This window comes from Pseudopodoces humilis, chromosome 18, assembly GCF_049639895.1.
Source record: "Pseudopodoces humilis isolate 2021_Gansu_Grassland_sample_001 chromosome 18, ASM4963989v1, whole genome shotgun sequence".
NCBI lineage: Eukaryota > Metazoa > Chordata > Aves > Passeriformes > Paridae > Pseudopodoces > Pseudopodoces humilis.
Genome location: NC_142217.1, coordinates 1,403,716 through 1,420,493, shown reverse-complemented (window position 1 = coordinate 1,420,493; position 16,778 = coordinate 1,403,716). Strand labels below are relative to the sequence as shown.

Below are 16,778 nucleotides of genomic sequence, written 5' to 3'. Positions count from 1 at the left end.
GGCTGAACAAGGAACAAGAAACACGGGGTACAGCAATTTGGGACAGGGGTACAAGGTAAGTAAACCTGGGACAGGGGTACAAGGTAAGTAAGGGGTTTACAAACAGTAACAGTAACATGTTATTCTTAACAGGGATTGCCCAGACCGGCAGGGCTGGCAGGGAAAGTGGCAATGGGGGCAGCAGAAACGGGCAATGCCAGAGCTGGGGGTGCTCCCGAAGCCTGCAGATGTTGGGAGCATGAACAAGGGGGCCCATGGATACCCCAGGAGCCTGAAACAGGGAGCCCAGACAGTGCTGACCACGCAGGACTCCTGGGATGCCAGAGTGGTGAGGCCAGAGAAGGGGAACCTCCTGGCTTGCCAGGAGCCCCAGCAGACAGAGAGGGGGAACAGCAATACGAACTTCACCCACAACAATCCAGACAGGGGAGCCTCCAGGACCCCACAGTGAAGAGACCAGAGTGGGGAAATTCATGCTTGGGTGTTTTTGCTGAATCTTGGCCATTTGTGTATTTTTGGAGACTGAATCTTGCTGTTTTGGTGGTTTATATGAGCACCAGATGCCTGGTGACTTCTTGAGGTAGCTTTTGAGAGAAACATCTAACCCAATGTGTTCATGCATTGCATTTTCCTCAAACCAGGATTTCTTATTCCTAAACTTTGGCTGGATGGAGAAGGAGGCTGCAAGGAAGATGCCCCAGGACACCCAGGCAGGTGAGGAGGAAGTCAGTGCCCCTTTCCCCCTCTCTCCTGCTCCATCTCCCAGCCCAGCCTGGCCCCCGGATGCAGGACAACCCCGCTGCCGACGCCGTCCTGCCGGGGACGCACTGGGGGGATCTCCTTCCCCTTCCCTCTGGCACGGAGGCAAATCCCATCCTCTCCTTGTGCTTCCTCCCCCAGACAAGGAGCTGAGGATGGAGACCAGGGAGGACAAACCCCTGGGACAGAACCTCGTGGAAGAGGCCGTTTTGAGCAGCTCCATGGCTCAGGAATCCAACAGGGAGGAAAATCCCCAGAGATCCTGCAGGAGGAGGGGCTCCAAACCCATCCCAGGGTGCTCTGAGGAGGAAAGACCCACCCTGTGCCAGGAAGGCGGCCGGAGATCCAGCCGGGGCTCTGAGCTGGTGGTCCATGAGCAGCTTCAGGATGAGAAGAAGCCCTACAAGTGCTTGGAGTGTGGGAAGAGCTTCAGCCGGAGCAACCGCCTGATATGCCACCAGATGATCCACACTGGGGAATGGGCCTATGAGTGTGGGCAATGTGGGAAGGGCTTCAGCTGCAGCTCTCAACTCATCATCCACCAGCGCATCCACACTGGGGAGAGGCCCTACGAGTGTCCTGAGTGTGGGAAGAGGTTTCACAGCAGCTCCAATCTCCTCCTGCACCAGCGGATTCACACGGATGAGAGGCCCTTCCGCTGCCCTGACTGTGGGGAGGGCTTCAAGCTCAACTCCACCCTCGTCACCCACCGGCGCATCCACACTGGGGAGAGACCCTACGAGTGTGGGGAATGTGGGAAGAGCTTCAGGTGCAGCTCCCGCCTCAATACCCACAAACGTGTCCACACTGGGGAGAGGCCCTACGAGTGTCCCCAGTGTGGGAAGAGCTTCTCAGACAAATCTAACTTGACCAGACACCAACGGAGGCACCAGTAAGGGAAGTCCTGCAAGTGCCCCAAAGTGCAGGAAGAGCTTTCTCCACAGCTCCAGCTTCATCCCCCCTTGGAGGACCGATGTTGGGAAGAGACCTGGTGATCCATGTTTCCTGGGATCCATGCTGGGAAGACACCTGTCCCTTTTCGTGCTCATGGCAATGTCATGATGTGAGATCAAAGAACATGAGAGTCTGACCATGTCTGTGTCATCATATTCAATCCCATCTCAGGTCATTACCGGGGGCAGGAAAAGGATTCCCTGTCTCTCACCAGAGGAGAAGGGTGTCCTTTGCAGGCAGGAGGAAATAAGTGGCAGGGAAGAGGCCGTCAGTAGTGTTGTAGTTTTCCCTGTAAATAGTTTGGTTTATCCCTTCTTTTACCAAAATTTTTCCTGTTCCTGTTTCTTCCTTATCTCGTTGCTGTTCTCAATAAATTGTTCTTATCCCAGCATGGGATCTTTGCCTTTTCTGCTTTCCATGGGAGGCGGGAGAGAAGCGAGCAGCAGCACGGTTTCAGCAGGAGCAGGAAATTGGGGACTCCCATTCCTGAAGCCCAGCCCGTGGAAACCGAGCATCCCAGCTGGTGCCAGGCCTGGTTGCCATGGCAGCAGCCTTGGGAGCGGGTCCCTGGCTGGGGGCTGCGGGAACCTCTTCCCTCTGGTGCCCAGGGACAGGAGTGGAGGGAGCGGCTGGAGCTGAGGCGGGCAGGTTTAGGCTGGATGTGAGGAAAAGGTTTTTCCCCCGAGGTTGCTGGGGCACTGAACAGGCTCCCCAGGGAAGGCTCCCAGCTCCAGGACTCTGGCTTCAGGCCAGAGCTGGTGTCCATGGCAACCATCCTGGGCATGGGGTCTCCATGAGCATCTGGATTCAATCCCAGATTGAGTTTGTCAGAGGTTTATGTGTAAATATTGGACAGGTAGAACTGAACTGTAATCCAGTTTGTCCCACAGGATTAACAATGGAATATCAGATATATTTATATAAATACAACTGTGACTGATTCTGGACATGATTAGATAGATTCATTTACACCACAGAGTAAATAAAGAAAAAGTGTTATTTACTCCACAGTATAGGAGCTATAACAATTATTAGACTACAGTGCACTAGGAAGCAATTTTGAAGTAAACAGGGCCTTGCTGGAGCTGTTTGAGCTCATTCCAGGCACAGCCTCCTGCTCCAGCAGGAACTGCCTTTCCTGTGCCATGCCCAGGGCAGATCCCGCTGCAGGAAAAGCCCCAGGCCAGCCCCAACCCAGGGAAGAGCTCGGGCACAAGTGCAGAGTGCCGTGCTGGGAGCTGTGCCAGGGACAGCCTGAGGCACCAAAGGCACCTTGGCAGCAGCAGCTGCTCCCAGGGCATGGCCAGAAGGCTCCCTTGGCACCCCGGCCTGGTGGCCAGCGCTGCAGAGCTGCTGCTTCAGGGCTCATTTCTGGCTGGGCTCTGAAAAGCCACTGCTGCTCCAGGAGCCTGACTGGGAAGCAATTGGCCCCAGCACCTTGGGGACAAGATAATAATGAAACAACTCTTCATGCCAGCAGAGACAAGGCAGGGATAGAGGAAAGGGGAGAGCCAGGCCCAGGGGACATGTCTGCAGTGGTGATGGCTGTGAGGTCAGTGCCACTGCAGCAGCCTGGCTGGCCCTCAGCAGACATTCTGGCCAGGAGGGTTGTGAGGGCACCCAGCACATGAGAGAACCCACACAACAGCAATTCCATCCTTGGGGAGGGGAGAGGCTTTCACTATGTCAGGTTGCACAGAGCTCCTGCTCTGGGAGCAATCCTGGGATGGGGCATCGACTTGTCTGGAAAAGCAGTTGCAGTTTTGTGCCACTCTGATTGTAAAATATTTCCTCCTTCTAACAAGTCCAAATCCATTCTTCTTCAGCTTAATTATATTGATCCTTGTCAATGCAAGATTTGGTAGAAAATAACTTTGACCAGTGTTTCCATTTTTACAGACCATGGAGAGGACCCAAAAATCTCCCAGGATGGGTTTCAGAGGCCTCATCACATAAGCAACAGGTAGAGGCTGAGGGCTCTGGGCTGTGCAGCTGCAAGGCCCTGCCAGAGGCAACTTGTGCAGCCCTTTGGCCATGGCTGCTGGCCCTGGGCCTGAGGCCAGCAGGGGACAAGTGACCCTGGCAGCCCTGGGGCCTCATTGCCTCCTTGTCCCTGCTCAGCAGCCTGGCAGGGGCCGCCCCATGGTGCTGCCCTTGGCATTGCACATCCCCACATGCCAGTGTCCCGGGAAGAGCCCTGAGCAATGAGGGAGGGACAGCATCTGCCTTGCCAGGGGCTGGGGCTCAGCCCTTGGCCCTTGGCATTCCTGAAACACATCCAGCTTTGCTCAGCACCACAGACACCTTTCCCTTGCTTGTCCCCAGCTGCCATCAGGGCCTCCAGTCTTCTGCTCTACCTGGAACCTGGGGACGCTTTCTCACTTGTGTCTCTCATTTCAACTACAAGAAACTTCAGTGTTTCCATCTGACTTGGAGCTCTTGAGAAGTTTCTGGAGCACACTCTGAGGGACTGAGTGTGATGCAAAGAGCCCCAAAGGCCCGAGAGGGTGATGAAAGTGCTGGTGCTGTGTCTGTGCTGCTGAGCTGGGCCGGGCTCCTGGCCCAGAGGCAGCTCCTGGCAAGGGCAGCGCTGCAGAGAGACAGCTCTGGCCAGGAGCAGCTCCTGAGCACAGCCCAGCAGGGCTGGGGCCCTGCCAGGGCAGCTCAGGGACACGAGCAGGCCCAGACAGAGCTGCCAGGGGCTCAGCACTGGCAGGGGCTGTGGGATGTGCCAGAGGGGGCTGTGTCACAGCAGCACCTCTGTGGCTGTGTCCTGGAGCCCCAGAGCAGCTGGGATGTCAGAAAGGGGCTGTGTGACAGCTCCGAGTGGGTTGTGTGAGGTCACAGATGGGGCTGAGACATCACAGAGTTTGTTGTGTGAGGTCACTGAGCAGCTATGGCATCATAGAGGGGATTCTGTGACATCACAGAGCAAGCTGTGACATCACAGAGAAGGCTGTGACATCACAAAGAAGGCTGTGACATCATGACATTAGATATATGACACCACAGAGCAGGCTGTGCCATCACTGATTGATTGTGTGACATCACAGACCAGGCTGTGACACCACATGGTTGTGATATGAAATCCTAGAGTGGGCAATGACATCCCAGAAAAGCCATGTGACATCTCAGGACAGGTTGTATGACATCACAGTGCCAACTGTGACATCATAGAGTGAACTATGAAATCAAACGTGGCTGTGTGGAGGATATGTGACATCATGAAGTAGTTTTGTGACATGTAAGAGACACTGTGACTTCACAGAGCAGGATGTGACTCCACAGAATGGTGGTGTGACATCCTGGGGCAGGTTGTGTGACATCACAGGTGGCTGTGTGATATCTCAGGGGGCTCTGTGAGGTCACTGGGGAGGTCACTCTGTCCTGATCTCCCCTCACAGTTCCCCCCAGAGAAGGCCAATGCTGCCCTTGGAGCAGCCTGTCTGCACAGAAACACTTCCAGGGCTCTCTGCATTTCCCTTCCCTCACTCTTGCCTCACTCACACACCTCCCAACAACCCACTTGGTGCTTTCAGCTGCAAGGAGTTCAAAGCTTGTCTGTCCTTCAGCAGCTGCTCTAATTCTGCCTTCAGCCAACTCTGGGGTTGTGTTTATTGTAGAACTCCCTGTGTGTCTGAAACATTCCCTGTGTGGTTCTGCCTTGGGGAAGGGGAACCTCCTTGGTGGCACCTTGGGCTTGGCACACACTTGACGAGGGTGTCTGTTTTCCATGGGGAAACTCAGCAGTTTTAGATTGCTAAAATCAAAGAAGGAAAACCCCTCTTTGCCTGAGTGCAGTCAGTCCTCTCAGCAAAGCAGGTCCCAGGAGAGTGAGGAGAGACAGGATGGGGCTGGGGAATGTGGAGCAAGGTTGTCCCCACTGGGTCAGACCTCAAGGCACAGCTTCTCTGACCTGGCCAGACCTCCTTAGGAGAGACCCTGGATCAATATCCATCACTGAATGCTGCAATCACCTCTGCTCTAAAGAGAACAGGAATAAAAGACAACCTTTATAATAGGAATAAGTATTTCCTAGAAGCTCTTTGAACTATTTCTCCATAACTATTGTAGGAAACTTTCCTAAGAACTGCACCAGACCAGAGGGAAATCAAGGCACAGCCATGATTTGTTAGGACTTGCTTGATCCTAATGAGCCCCGTGGCGCATTTGGAGCTGAGCCCTTGAACCTCAGGGCCTTGAGAGGAGATTGCACAAACCTTTCCAGGAGTCCAAGTCAGAAGAAACACCCAAAGTTTCTTGAGGCATTAATGGGTCCCACTGAGGTTCATCCCCAGCACAGGCTCCTCATGGACTCCTTGGAGGAGAGAACTGGAGGCCAGGATTGCACAAAAACCTCCCATAGACTCAGTGTGGAAAGGAAAATCCGAAGTAGCTGAAAACCCCCTGAGTATCTCAAAGTATTGCTGAGCCCCCACTGAGTGTCAATGCAAAGCTCCCAAGGGACTCGTTAAAGCAGATAATTGGGGCCATGATTGCACAAACTTCTCAGAGACTCAGTGTGGGAAGGAAAAAGGAAAGTGCCTTAAGAACCTGAAGTACCTTGAAGCATTAATGAGCCCCACTGAGTGTTGTTACTGACAAAGCCTCTCAAGGGACTAATTACAGCAGATAATTGGAAGCCAGGATTGCACAAAGCTCTCAGAGACTCCAAGGCAAAAGCCAAAGTGCTTTGGAAAAGCTGCAGTCCCTGGGAGCATGAAGGAGCCCCCCAGGGCCATTCCTGAGCAAGGCTCCCCAGGGACTCCTTCCAGCAGATCCCTGAGGCCACTGGCATGTGGGCTAGGGGGGATGCTGAGGGCAGGCCAAGGGGGTGACAGTGGCCAGCCTTGCTGGGGCTGTGCCAGGAGGCCCCAGGGCCTCAGGACAAGGTGTCTCCTCACAGCCCTTGCTGGCACAGCATTGGCTGCTGTGGCCCAGGGCACCAAGCCTTGGCTTCTCTTTGTCCCCAGCTGTCATCAGTGCCTCCAGTTCTCTGCTCTGCCTGGGGCCTGGGGACACTTTCTCAGTCACGTCCCTCAGTGGGACCCATTAAAAGTGAAAGAAACTTTGGAGTTCCATTCTGACTTGGAGTTCTTGAGAGCTTTCTTCCCCTCCCTCTCAGGGACTGATGTTCAGGGCCTCAGCACAAAGCCCCAAGAGGCTCATTAAAGTCCTGCTGCTGTGTCTGTGCTGCTGAGCTGGGCCAGGCTCCTGGCACAGAGGCAGCTCCTGGAAACCAAGAAGAGCTTCAAAAGCACATTTCTCTTGCTGAGCAGCTCTTCTGCCAGCCCAGCAGGGCTGGGGCACTGCCTGCAGCCACCCTGGGCACAGCCCAGAGGCACAGAGAGCTTCAATCAGTCAGGGCTGGGAAGGTGCTGAGAAGTGCCTGGGGCAGAATCACTGCCAGCCCTTGACACAGGAAGCCTCTGGCTGCAGGACAATGCAGCTGCAGCTCCTGGAGGCATCTCCTCAAGCTGGAACATCCCAGTGCCTACAGACTCTGTGAGTACAGCTCTGAGTATTTCTGGTGGAGGGGAGGTGAATGCTCATGAAGCTCTGACATGCTGAGGGTTTCTGATCAGTCATAGAATATTTCCAAGACAAGGATTTTGATAAAATGAGGACATTTTCTAAGACTTTGTATTCAGTTTCCTGCTATTGCAGAACGGCAGGGAGGGGGGATAACTATTAAAGGTATTAGGAATTTTGTCAATGCCTGAGGTATCTGAACTGTTACTTTGAGTGGTCATTAGGTTTACAGGAGATTCCTAATGTGTTTTCAGCCACTCTGCCCATGGTCTGCACCATGTAAATTATACAGGGACTACAGCAAATCAGGGGCTGAATAAAAGGAAAGTTTGTGCTTTTTTAACCTAGTGCTTTGGGTTGCCTGGATGGGAAATTGCACATTGATATTCAGCTCTCATTTCATTTCTCTATTCAACCTCTTGTGACAGGTTGCGATAAATTAAAAAAAGTAAATTCTCAGATCTTAACCAGGCACTGACAGAAATCTGCACAGGGTCACTCACAGGCAGCATCAGTGCCACCTTTCCTGCCTCTTCAGGGTTGCTCTGCCATTGCCATCAGAGCCTGCAGTGCCAGAGCTGCCCCCGGGCAGTGCCCTGAGCTGGGAGGGCTCTGCAGGGCAGAGCTGAGCCCCCAGGGCTGGGCTGGGTGTGGGCAGCACTGGCAGGGCCCAGCCCTGGGCACAGGGCAGCAGCTGCTGGCAGGGACAGCTCCAGGCAGCAGAGCCCTGGGCAGGCAGTGGGGGGAAAGTGCCACAAAGCTGTGCTGGGATTTTAGTTTAAAGTTTAAAGTCTTTTCCCAACCTAACTATTCCATGATTACTTTTATACAGATCCCTATGCCAAGACACAGCAAATGTCTCAATGCAAATGCCTGAGGGTGACTGTCCTGCACTGGTGCTGCCTGGCAGGGGCTGGGCAGGGGTGGGCAAGGAAAGGCTTTTCCTCAGGGCCTGGCTCTCTCTCTCCTTGCCTTGCCCAGGTGCTCCTGGCATTGCTGACGAGCTCTCTGGGAATGGCAGCTCCAGCTGCAGGGTCAGGCCCAGCCCTTGGGCTCCTCCTGTGCAGGCTGGGCACAGCAATGGGGTGTCCCAGCTCCCTCTGCCCCAGGAGCTCTGGGCAGGGCAGGCTGGGAGGCTGGGAATGACCCGACTCTTCTCCAGCAGTGCCATGGACAGGACCCTTGGTGTGTCCTTGGGATGCCACCCAAGCTGTGAGCTGTCTCCAGGGGACACTGGGGACAGGAGTGTCCTTGGCCAGGAGTGGGGCTGAGACTCTGAGAAAGACTGAACCAGTTTGCTCTGCTGTGGGTTCCTCTTCTCTCAGCTGTGTCAGGCTGATTTTCAGGGGAACACAGTGCCTGCCCTCAATCTCAGAAAGGGCAGCTGGGGAGAGATGGAGCAACAGAGCAGCTCCCCTCACCCTTCACTGAGTTACAGCCAATGCTCCTGCATTGCACATTTCCCTCTGATCTCCCTGGGCACAGCAGGAAACCCTCTCAAACTGCCTTTGGCTGTCACCATTCCTGAGCCCTGGGACAGGAGATGCAGCCAGGCTCCTCTGCCTCAGGAGCAGTTTGGGATGATGCAGGTTAACCCCAGGACTGGCCCCTGACCCCGTTCCCATGACCCCAGTGCTGCAGAGCAGAGCTGACTCCTCAATGTCCATGGGCAGAGCCCCTGCTCATCACGGCAACGGGGCCAGATCCCAGCTGAGCTCCAGGCATGGGGCTGAAGGAAGGGCTCTGAGAAAAGGAAAATGGGAGCAGGGCTGGGAGAAAGGGCTTGGACATCGCTCAGCAAAGTCTCCCCTGACTTGTCACTTTCTCCTCTTTCAACAGGATTCCATGGCCAGAGTGAAGAAATGTCCAACAGCAGCTCCATCAGCCACTTCCTCCTGCTGGCATTGGCAGACACGCGGCAGCTGCAGCTCCTGCACTTCTGCCTCTTCCTGGGCATCTCCCTGGCTGCCCTCCTGGGCAACGGCCTCATCATCAGCGCCGTAGCCTGCAGCCACCACCTGCACAGCCCCATGTTCTTCTTCCTGCTCAACCTGGCCCTCACTGACCTGGGCTCCATCTGCACCACTGTGCCCAAAGCCATGCACAATTCCCTCTGGGACACCAGAGACATCTCCTATGCAGGATGTGAGGCACAAGTATTTTTCTTTCTGTTCTTCATCTCAGCAGAGCTTTCCCTGCTGACCATCATGTGCTATGACCGCTACGTGTCCATCTGCAAACCCCTGCACTACGGGACCCTCCTGGGCAGCAGAGCTTGTGCCCACATGGCAGCAGCTGCCTGGGCCAGTGGCTTTCTCTATTCACTGCTGCACGTGGCCAATACATTTTCCCTGCCCCTGTGCCAGGGCAATGCCCTGGGCCAGTTCTTCTGTGAAATCCCACACATCCTCAAGCTCTCCTGCTCACACGCAAACCTCAGAGAACTTGGGCTCATTGCAGTCAGTGTCTGTTTAGCACTTGGCTGTTTTGTGTTCATTGTTTTCTCCTATGTGCAGATCTTCAGGGCTGTGTTGAGGATCCCCTCTGAGCAGGGACGGCACAAAGCCTTTTCCACCTGCCTCCCTCACCTGGCTGTGGTCTCCCTGTTTATCAGCACTGGCACATTTGCCTACTTGAAGCCCCCCTCCATCTCCTCCCCATCCCTGGATCTGGCAGTGTCAGTTCTGTACTCAGTGGTGCCTCCAGCCCTGAACCCCCTCATCTACAGCCTGAGGAACCAGGAGCTCAAGGCTGCAGTGTGGACACTGATGACTGGATGGTTTCAGAAACTGCTGGCCAATTCCTGCAAATCACTTGTAATAAAGTGATTTTTAATCACTTGTAAATGACTTGTAATAAAAGTAATCTTGGATACTTCTTGTTGGATGTTTGTTGGTTTTTTTAATTTTTTGGTTTTCTCATAGTGTCCAAAAGAAATGTCATTGTTTGTGCCATTTCTCATTTTGTTTCTCTCCACCTTCCCTGTGGCCACAGACTGTGTCAATGAGGAGCTGAGGTCTTGGTGGCTTTAAAGGAACTAAAGGGTTTCCTAGCAAAGTTTTCTCCAGAGATGCCCCTTTTGTTCCCTTCTCTGGAGCTGCAGCAGCAGTGCCTGTGTGCAGAGCTGGGGGCAGATCAGTGCTGGCACAGCAGCTGTGCCCAGGAGCAGCAGCACTTGGTGTTGCCAGTGCTGCTCCCGTGCCACTGCCCCGCTGCCCTCCTGGCCCTGGTGTTGCTGCAGGGCCTGAGTGCTCTCGGGGCCGGGCACAGCCCTGGGGGTGGCAGTGCCGGGGCTGCAGCAGGGACAGGCCATGGGCACTGCTGGGGCAGCGCTGACGCCTCAGGGCAGGGCCTGGGGGCTCCAGGCTCCTTGCCCAGGCTCTCTCAAGAACACGGCCAGGCCAAAGCTCAGCACAGAAAACCCCCGTGAGCAGCCCCAGGGTGGCCGTGGGCAGGCTGGGGACAAACAGCATGGCTGGGGCTCTGCAAGGTCCCTGGGGGAGATGGGAAGGAGCAGCAGAGCAGGGGCTGATCCATCCCCACTGTGCTGGACACCCCAGGGCAGCGTCCCAGAGCGTCCTCATGGAGCTGCCAACAACATCCCCCCCTGTGCAGCCCTGGCCTCTCCCCCAGCTCAGAGAGGTGCCGCATCCTTGCAGGCACAGCCACGGCAGCACTGGCTCAGGAGCCCCTGTTTGCACTGCCCAGAGCAGGCGTCAGCACCCCCATGGTGCTGCTGTGGGGAGATGAACCTGAGGGAGCACAAATGCCATCAGCCCCTGGGGCCAGGCAGGGCTGGGGTACAGGAGGGAAACCACTCAGGGTTGTCGTGGCCTCTGAAGTCACACAGAAAGTTTGTTCCCATGAGCTGTGAGTTTCCTGTGCCACTGCAGACGTTGTTGCTCAGAGCCAGGGCTGCCTGGCAGCCACCTCCAAACTGCCATGAGCATTTCCTTTGCTTCCCCTTTGCTTTCTTTCCTCTTCCCACTCCAGATATCTTTCCGTTGCCCACTCCTGTTCTCTCCCCTGCAAACAGCCCATCCCTGTTTGCCCTTTCCTCTCTGGCCCCACTCCCTATTTCAGTTCCCCACTTGGCACCATGGGAATGTCCCATGGGGAGCAGGATCATCCTACAAGTGCTTCAGGAATTGTCTGCAGGGTCCTGCAGTGCCTCATGCTGCTCCCTTGCCAGAGGCAGCACAGGCCAGGGGGGCACATCTGGGCTGCTGTGTCTGGCTGTGGGGCTCCCTGTTCTGGGCAAGGAGGAGGAGCTGGAGAGGCTCTGCAGGACTGACAGGATGGGCTTTGGGGCCTGTGTGGAGAAGCTGAGGGACTTGGGCTGCTGGACCTTCTGAAGAGGAGGCCCAGGGCTCATCCTGCACCTGCTCCAAGGGTGGTTTGAGAGAATCACAGAATCAGCAAGGTTGGAAAAGACCTTGGAGATCATCAAGTCCGAATTGTACACTGACACCTGTCCGCCCTGAAAACTCAGCTTCTGAGCTTGCTAACATAGTTTTCTAAGGACTTTCCCAGGACAGTAACTGTAAACATAGATATGTGTACATTCTTTCTGTTACACATCTTGTGATGGGCATCTCTCATGGCCAGTGCAGTGAGAAAGTGTTATCCTGACCATCCAATCCCTGGCCATGGTCACAAGCCTATAAATCCTGCGAGGAAAAATAAACTGCTCTTTCCTTCACCACACCTCGACCTGTGTCCGCGTGATCTATTGATCTTCAGCGGTAACAGACACCACCTTGTCTTCCCTGAGCCTCCAGGATAAATAACTCCATCTCCCTCAGCTGCTCCTCACAGGACTTGTGCTCCAGACCCCTCACTACCCTTGTTGCCCTTCTCTGGACATGCTCCAGCCCCTCCATGTCCTTCCTAAATTGGGGGCCCAGAACTGGACACAGCACTTGAGGTGCTGCCCAACCAGTGCCAAGCATAGGGGAAGAATCCCTGCCCTGCTCCTGCTGGCCACATCATTCCTGATCCAGGCCAGGAGCCATTGGCCTTCTTGGCCACCTGGGCACACTGCTGGCTCATGCCCAGCCTGCTGTCCATCAGTGCCCCAGGTGCCTTTCTGCCTGGCTGCTGTCCAGCCACTCTGTCCCCAGCCTGTAGCACTGCAGGGGTCGTTGGGGCCAAAGTGCAGGACCTGGAACTTGGACTTGTTAAACCTCACCTTGTTGGGTTTGGGCCCTGGATCCAGCCTGTCCAGGTCCCTGTGCAGAGCCCTCCTACCCTGCAGCACATCAACACTCCCAGACAACTTGGTGTCACCACGGTTCCATGGGGCCCTAGAGTGTTCACAATGGTCTCCAGGATTCCATGAGGCCTCCCAGGGTCACAATGTCCCTTTGGTTCCATGGGAGCTCTTGGTGCCACAACGTCCCTTGGATCCTTGGGCCCCGCAGTGTCACAGTGGATCCTTGGTTCCATGAGGTCTCACAGTGCAGCAATGCTCTCCTTGGTTCCACAGTGTCACCATGGCCTCTTGGTCCCAAGGGGCACCATGGTGTCAACCAAGTTTCCTTCATTCCATGAGTCCCTGAGGAGCAGCACTGGCCCCTTGGTTCCATGGGGCCCTGCAGTGTCACAATGGCCCCATCATGACATGAGGTCCTGCTCTGTCACAATGCTCTGCATGGTTGCACAAGGTCCTGCAGTGTCACAGGGGCCTCTTGGTTCCATGAGCCCAAGGAAGAGGTGGCCTCTGGAGTAGCAAAATTCATCAGCAACTTCCAGGTGGCTGAGGATCCCTCCTCATCAGAGCAGGAATGAGCAGAAATGGGCACAGCTTTCTGGCTGGCCCAGCTTTGGGATGGGCCCTGGGCCTGGAGCAGGAGCAGCTCCTGAGGGCTCCAAGGCCAGGGCTGTTGTGCTGGCCTGGGCAGATGGGATGGCAGGAGGGGCTGCAGAGCTCTCAGCACCTCAGGGAGAGGGGAGCAGGGCACCCAAGGAACCTCCTTTTCCCTTGGCCAAGCACCCTTCCCATGGCTGGGGCTTGAGGCTCTCTCTGAGCTGCAGCTGCTGCTGTGCCCTGCAGAGGGGCTGAGGCCGTGGGGCAGTGCCCAGAGCAGCCTGCCCTGAGCAGAGCTGTGGGGCCAGAGCCGGCTGGGCTGCACTGGGGAGAGGCCCTGGGTGCTGCCAAGAGCTCAGGGCAGCTGGGACAGCTTGGAGGGAGCTGGGCTGGGCTCAGAGAGCCTGCCAGAGAAACCAGCAGTGTCCATCTCAGCCTGTGTGAGCGTGCAGGACTCCTTGGCTCAACAAAGCCACACATTGTCACAATGGTGTCCATGATACCATGATGCCCCACAGTGTCACAATGGACCTTTGGTCCCATGGAGCCCCCCAGTGTCACTGTGGTCCCCTTGCTTCCATGAGGGCCCGTGGTATCACAATGGATCCTTGGTTCCATGGAGCCTTACAGTGTCAGAATGTTCTGCTTGGTTCCATTGGGCCCCGCAGTGTCCCAATGGTCCCTTGGTTCCATGGGCCCTGTGCTGGTGCATTCCCCCCTCCCCTTCTCAGGCCACCCTGCCAGCTGAGAAATGCTCCTTGGGCCTGGGCCTTGGCCAACAGCCCCTGGGCTCAGCTCCTCTGCAGCTCATCAGAAACACTGTCTGCTCCCAGGCACTGCTGCTGCCCAAGCAGCTCCTGCTTGCTTCAGGAGCAGCCCTGGGAACTGTTTCTGTTCTCTCCGTGGCACAGCATCCCTGTTCTCAGCCTTGCAAAGAAAGCTGTTGATGCCAAGTGCGGCCAGGATGAAACATTGCTGTGCCTGAAGCCCCTCTCTTGGGGCCCTACAAACAGCGCTCCAAAAGGAGCCCCTTGCAGCTCTCCTGGGCCAGCCACCTCCCTCGGAGTGGGGCCTCTGTGAGCCGGGAACTCTCCCGTTTGCTGCACTCGGGGCATCCCCGAACAACGACGGAGCCTGGGCCGATCCCCCCACTCCTCCAGGCTCAGCCCTTCGCCCGCTGGGGAGATGCCAAAGCATCGGCAGGGAGCATTTCCCTGCCCTGCAGGGGAATTTCTCACAGCTGCCTTGCACTGCCTCTCTGTGTCTGTGTCCACACACCAGTGCTGTGCCCTGGCAAATGTGGCAGAAATGCTGCTCTCGGAGGGGCTGGAGTGCCTTGGAGATCTGAGTCAGTCAGGCCTGTGAGTGAGAGTAAGTCATGAGGTACAAGCTATTGGAGTGAAAAAAACGCTCGTTCGCGGTGAGAGACTTCTCCAGGGTCAAGCTGTTCAAGTATAAGCAAATTATTATTATAAGGGTAAAGAGAGGGGAGACCCGTGTCCGCCACCAGCCTCGGCGTCCACGTGGTCAGGGGGAGGAGGGAGAGAACAGGCAGAGCAGGGGAGGTGAGGCTGGAAGGGGGAGGGAGGGAGTAAGAGCAACAGAGAGAAAGAGGGAAAAACCAGAGGGAGAGAGCAGGGAGGACGAGAGGGGTAGGAGCAGAGAGAGGGGGCTGAGAGTTAAGAGTGGAGAGAGGGAAGGGGTAAGAGGTAAGAGGCAAGAGGCAAGAGGCAAGAGTTAAGAGTTAAGAGGTAAGAGGTAAGAGTTAAGAGAGAGTGAAGTTCTTGTTACAATCCAATATATCTTTTTCTATTGTGAATATTCTAATTCATAGTAACCCAATCACCATGAGACACACCCACTAAAGAATTTACATCCAGCCTATGCGCTTCCCTATATTAACATACAGCGTTGCATTTTAGATTCTACAAAACTTTACAAGTTCTTTCCTTGCTTCTTGAACTTTGGACTTTGTTTTATCAGAAGGACATTGTTTTATCAACAGGGATTCTCCTCTAGCTGGCTAGGCTATTGTTCTTTGGTTAATCAGTACTCAGTATCCTATAACTCAAAGCAGGCTTTCATTTCTACTTTGATTCTAGCCTTCATATTTTCAGAATCTTCTGCCAAACAATCACATTCATAAGGTTTCCCTGTTTCACCTTCCCCAACACAAGCTAAGTTCAACGGTGCTCAGTATTGTTATTTTTTAAGTTCAATATAAGTTATAAGCTAAGTTGAATACTGTTCAGTGTTATTCCACTGTTAAATCATAAAGTCATAGGTTATAAGTTAGGTTAACTACTGTTAAATCCTGATCCTTTGCTAAATTGTGACATTTGAGGTATAGATTAAGGTACAGGTGAATCCTGTTAAGATTGAGCTCTGTTAAGCTTTTAGGCTCTATTCCTTTAATCCTTGCCCTCACTCTCCTTTGTCACACACACACAAACACACACACACACACACACACACACACACAAGGACAGTTCTGGATTCATTTCTGGTTTAGTTGCCTGGATTTTGTTTGGTTTTGTTGTTGCTTTGTTTCCTTGCTGTGCCTGAAGTGTCCAGTCAGGAGCACAGTGGCTCTTGCCAAGGAACTTTGTGCTGCTGGTGCTTAATATTAAATCTGTTTTTTGCTGCTCCCTTGCTGGGGATTTTTTAAGCGCTCTCAAGCCCTCGTTGGTGACAGGGTGAAGGAGCCCTGGCCCAGGCTCTGGCCCTGGGGGACACAGGGACACTGACAGGGGGTCCTTGTCCTGCTGTCCCAGGCCCCACAGCACTTGGCAGGTCCCAGAGTCGTTCTGTGATGCCCCAGCTCCTCTGAGATGGCAGAAGTCACTCTCTGATGTCACAGCCTTCTCTCTGACATCACACACTCTCCTCTGTGATGTCACAGGGAACATGGTGATGCCACACAGCTTCTCTGTGATGTCACAGGCCTGCTGTCTGATGTCACAGAGCCACCCTCTGCGATTGCTGTGTGACATCACAGCCCACTCTGGGATGTCACATCACCACCATGTGACTTCACAGCCTGTTCTGTGATGTCTCACAACCAACCAGTGATGTCACAGTCCATCCTCTGGTGGCTCTGTGATGTCATACAGCAACTCTGTGATGTCACAACCTGCTCTGTGATGTCAGAATCCCCTCTGTGATGTGCATTCAACCTCTGATGTCATAGTCATGTCTGTGATGTCACCAACCCACTGTGATATCACCCAGCCCACACTGTGACATCACACCCTGATTCTGATGTCACCCTCTATGATGCCATACCTGCTCAGTGACCCTCACAAAACCAAACTCTGTGATGTCACAGCCCCATCTGTGACCTCACACAACCCACTCGGAGCTGTCACACAGCCCCTTTCTGACATCCCAGCTGCTCTGGGGCTCCAGGACACAGCCACAGAGGTGCTGCTGTGACACAGCCCCCTCTGGCACATCCCACAGCCCCTGCCAGTGCTGAGCCCCTGGCAGCTCTGTCTGGGCCTGCTCGTGTCCCTGAGCTGCCCTGGCAGGGCCCCAGCCCTGCTGGGCTGTGCTCAGGAGCTGCTCCTGGCCAGAGCTGTCTCTCTGCAGCGCTGCCCTTGCCAGGAGCTGCCTCTGGGCCAGGAGCCCAGCCCAGCTCAGCAGCACAGACACAGCACCAGCACTTTCATCACCCTCTCAGGCCTTTGGGGCTTGTCGTGGTTTTAAAGCAGTAACTAAAAAA

The 16,778-nt window shown here is 54.8% G+C and overlaps 2 protein-coding genes across 2 annotated transcripts; both read left to right on the top strand.

The window, feature by feature from the left end:
• Positions 1-668: 668 nt before the first annotated feature.
• On the top strand, positions 669-1,655 carry LOC148182891 (uncharacterized). The gene is made up of 2 exons (XM_088064251.1): positions 669-714; positions 901-1,655. Exons 1-2 carry the CDS (start codon positions 669-671, stop codon positions 1,653-1,655), a joined length of 801 nt encoding a protein of 266 aa, XP_087920377.1.
• Positions 1,656-8,244: 6,589 nt separating this feature from the next.
• On the top strand, positions 8,245-10,073 carry LOC148182890 (olfactory receptor 14J1-like). The gene is made up of 2 exons (XM_088064250.1): positions 8,245-8,430; positions 9,085-10,073. The coding sequence occupies exons 1-2, from the start codon at positions 8,388-8,390 to the stop codon at positions 10,071-10,073; spliced, it is 1,032 nt and encodes a 343-aa protein (XP_087920376.1). The 5' UTR covers positions 8,245-8,387.
• Positions 10,074-16,778: the final 6,705 nt, after the last annotated feature.